At 35.7% G+C, this 1,810-nt stretch overlaps 1 protein-coding gene across 1 annotated transcript in view; it reads right to left on the reverse strand.

The window, feature by feature from the left end:
• Positions 1–45: 45 nt before the first annotated feature.
• Positions 46–1,810, reverse strand: part of LOC108692650 (protein cortex) — a 10,788-nt gene continuing 9,023 nt past the window's right edge. The window contains exon 8 of the mRNA XM_018201000.1: positions 46–180. Coding sequence (XP_018056489.1) covers positions 46–180 — 135 coding nt within the window. The remainder of the gene's footprint in view (positions 181–1,810) is intronic.

Below are 1,810 nucleotides of genomic sequence, written 5' to 3' on the forward strand. Positions count from 1 at the left end.
TCACGAGAAGGATACTTCCCCCCAGGTCATCGATTCCTGCTAAAGTCATCGACACGTGACTGCGCGACCGGTCCTGCAATCCAGTTCCGTCGCAGCCCAATCAGGCGAGGAGTTATTCTGGAAGGGACAGGGCTGAGGCGAGGAGTCTTGATCACTATCATCAGAATCAAGGACGTCCGCCTACACTGAGCTTCCCGTATACCGTTACTACCGAATTCCGGCTTCTCCTCGGGTCCTCTTGTTTTCTCCCTCTCCCTCTCTCTATCTTTCTCTCCCCACGAGCAAACGCAGATGGTCGAATTCGGAAGATTACGCGATTGTCCCTCGCGAGCTGCGATCTGATCTTCTTCGGCGCGGCGCGGCGGCTTCTATCCGATTCGCTCGGGGTTTCCTCACGTTGGAATCCGGATGCCAAGGAGCGAACGGTCAGGCGAGCGAGCAGCGAGCGAACGACCCACAGCTGCACTCGCGGCATTCTTCGCGCGTTGCGAAATTGCGCGTGTTCTCCGTGGCGTGTCGCGTGTTCCTTCGCGTGTATATTCCTTCTTCCTCTTTCTCTTCTTCTCTTTCTCTCTCTCTCTCTCTCTCTCTCTCTCTCTCTCTCTCTTTCTCTCTCCTGTTCACGTGTATCAGCGGGTGTTCGCGTGTGGGTGGCTGGACGAGCTGGAACGTGCAACATCGCCGATAGCCAGCGCACGATCATTGATGCGTCCACGCGTCCACGTGTACGTGCCCTACGAAACGCGGGGATGTCGATGAAAAATGTTAAAAAAATTCACGAAAGATTTGAATATTCGTCAAACTGGAGAACAAATTTTTAATCAACGTACGCAGAGAGAAGTTTTACTATAAAATATCTAAAAATTTAATTTTAAATACAGATTTGAACATAATTTTGATAAACTATCAAAATAATTATGTAGAACGCACAAGTTGATTGTTAAAATTTTGTATAGCATTACTATGTTTGATTCCTATATAATTATTTTGATGATCCAATAAAGCTTTTCAGATCTGTGGCTAACTGATATTTAGATACTGATTTTTAAATATTTCCATAAAATTGTTCTTTCTATTTAGAATCTCAGAAGAAAAATAACGATTTTTTGTTGTTTTCCAATTTTTCCGGATTATCCTTTTTTGCATGTGCTGCTACAGAGGAGAATATCTTTTTAGAACGGATCTCTTTGTAAAGCTTTATATATAAACATAGTAAAAGAATTAAATACCAAAAAATAAATTTCTGATTAATTTGAACTATATAAGAAAATTAAAATTATCTTTTTAATATCAAAATCATCTTTAATTATATTATTATTATATTATATTATTACATATCCTTTAAATAATTTCAATTATAGTTAGCGTTACAAATTGTAAAACATTGTATGTTCATATATTACACTAATAATCGTATTCAATTAAATTAAGATCAAAATGACGAGTTAATTGTTTATATATACCATAACTCCTTAACGAAGCAATATTTTATTATTATTATTACAAATGAGATAGAATATTCATGATATTTAATGAGTTGATCAACAATATTAACAATTAAAAGATTCAGATATAGAAGCTCATGCGTTAAATTAATTTAATAGATATATCTTGTTATTCAATATTATTCAATATTATCAATATTATCATTTAAATAATGTTCTTATTGTTCAATTTTAAATTACCGCTGTTTTATTCTAAATTAAATTACTAATATTTATTTCAAACTTTATAAAGAGTAATTTTATAACTCTTAACACTATCTCTTTTTCTATAACAACAAAACTTTTTAATAACTGTAAAATTTATA

Source organism: Atta colombica, unplaced genomic scaffold, assembly GCF_001594045.1.
Source record: "Atta colombica isolate Treedump-2 unplaced genomic scaffold, Acol1.0 scaffold78, whole genome shotgun sequence".
Classification (NCBI taxonomy): domain Eukaryota; kingdom Metazoa; phylum Arthropoda; class Insecta; order Hymenoptera; family Formicidae; genus Atta; species Atta colombica.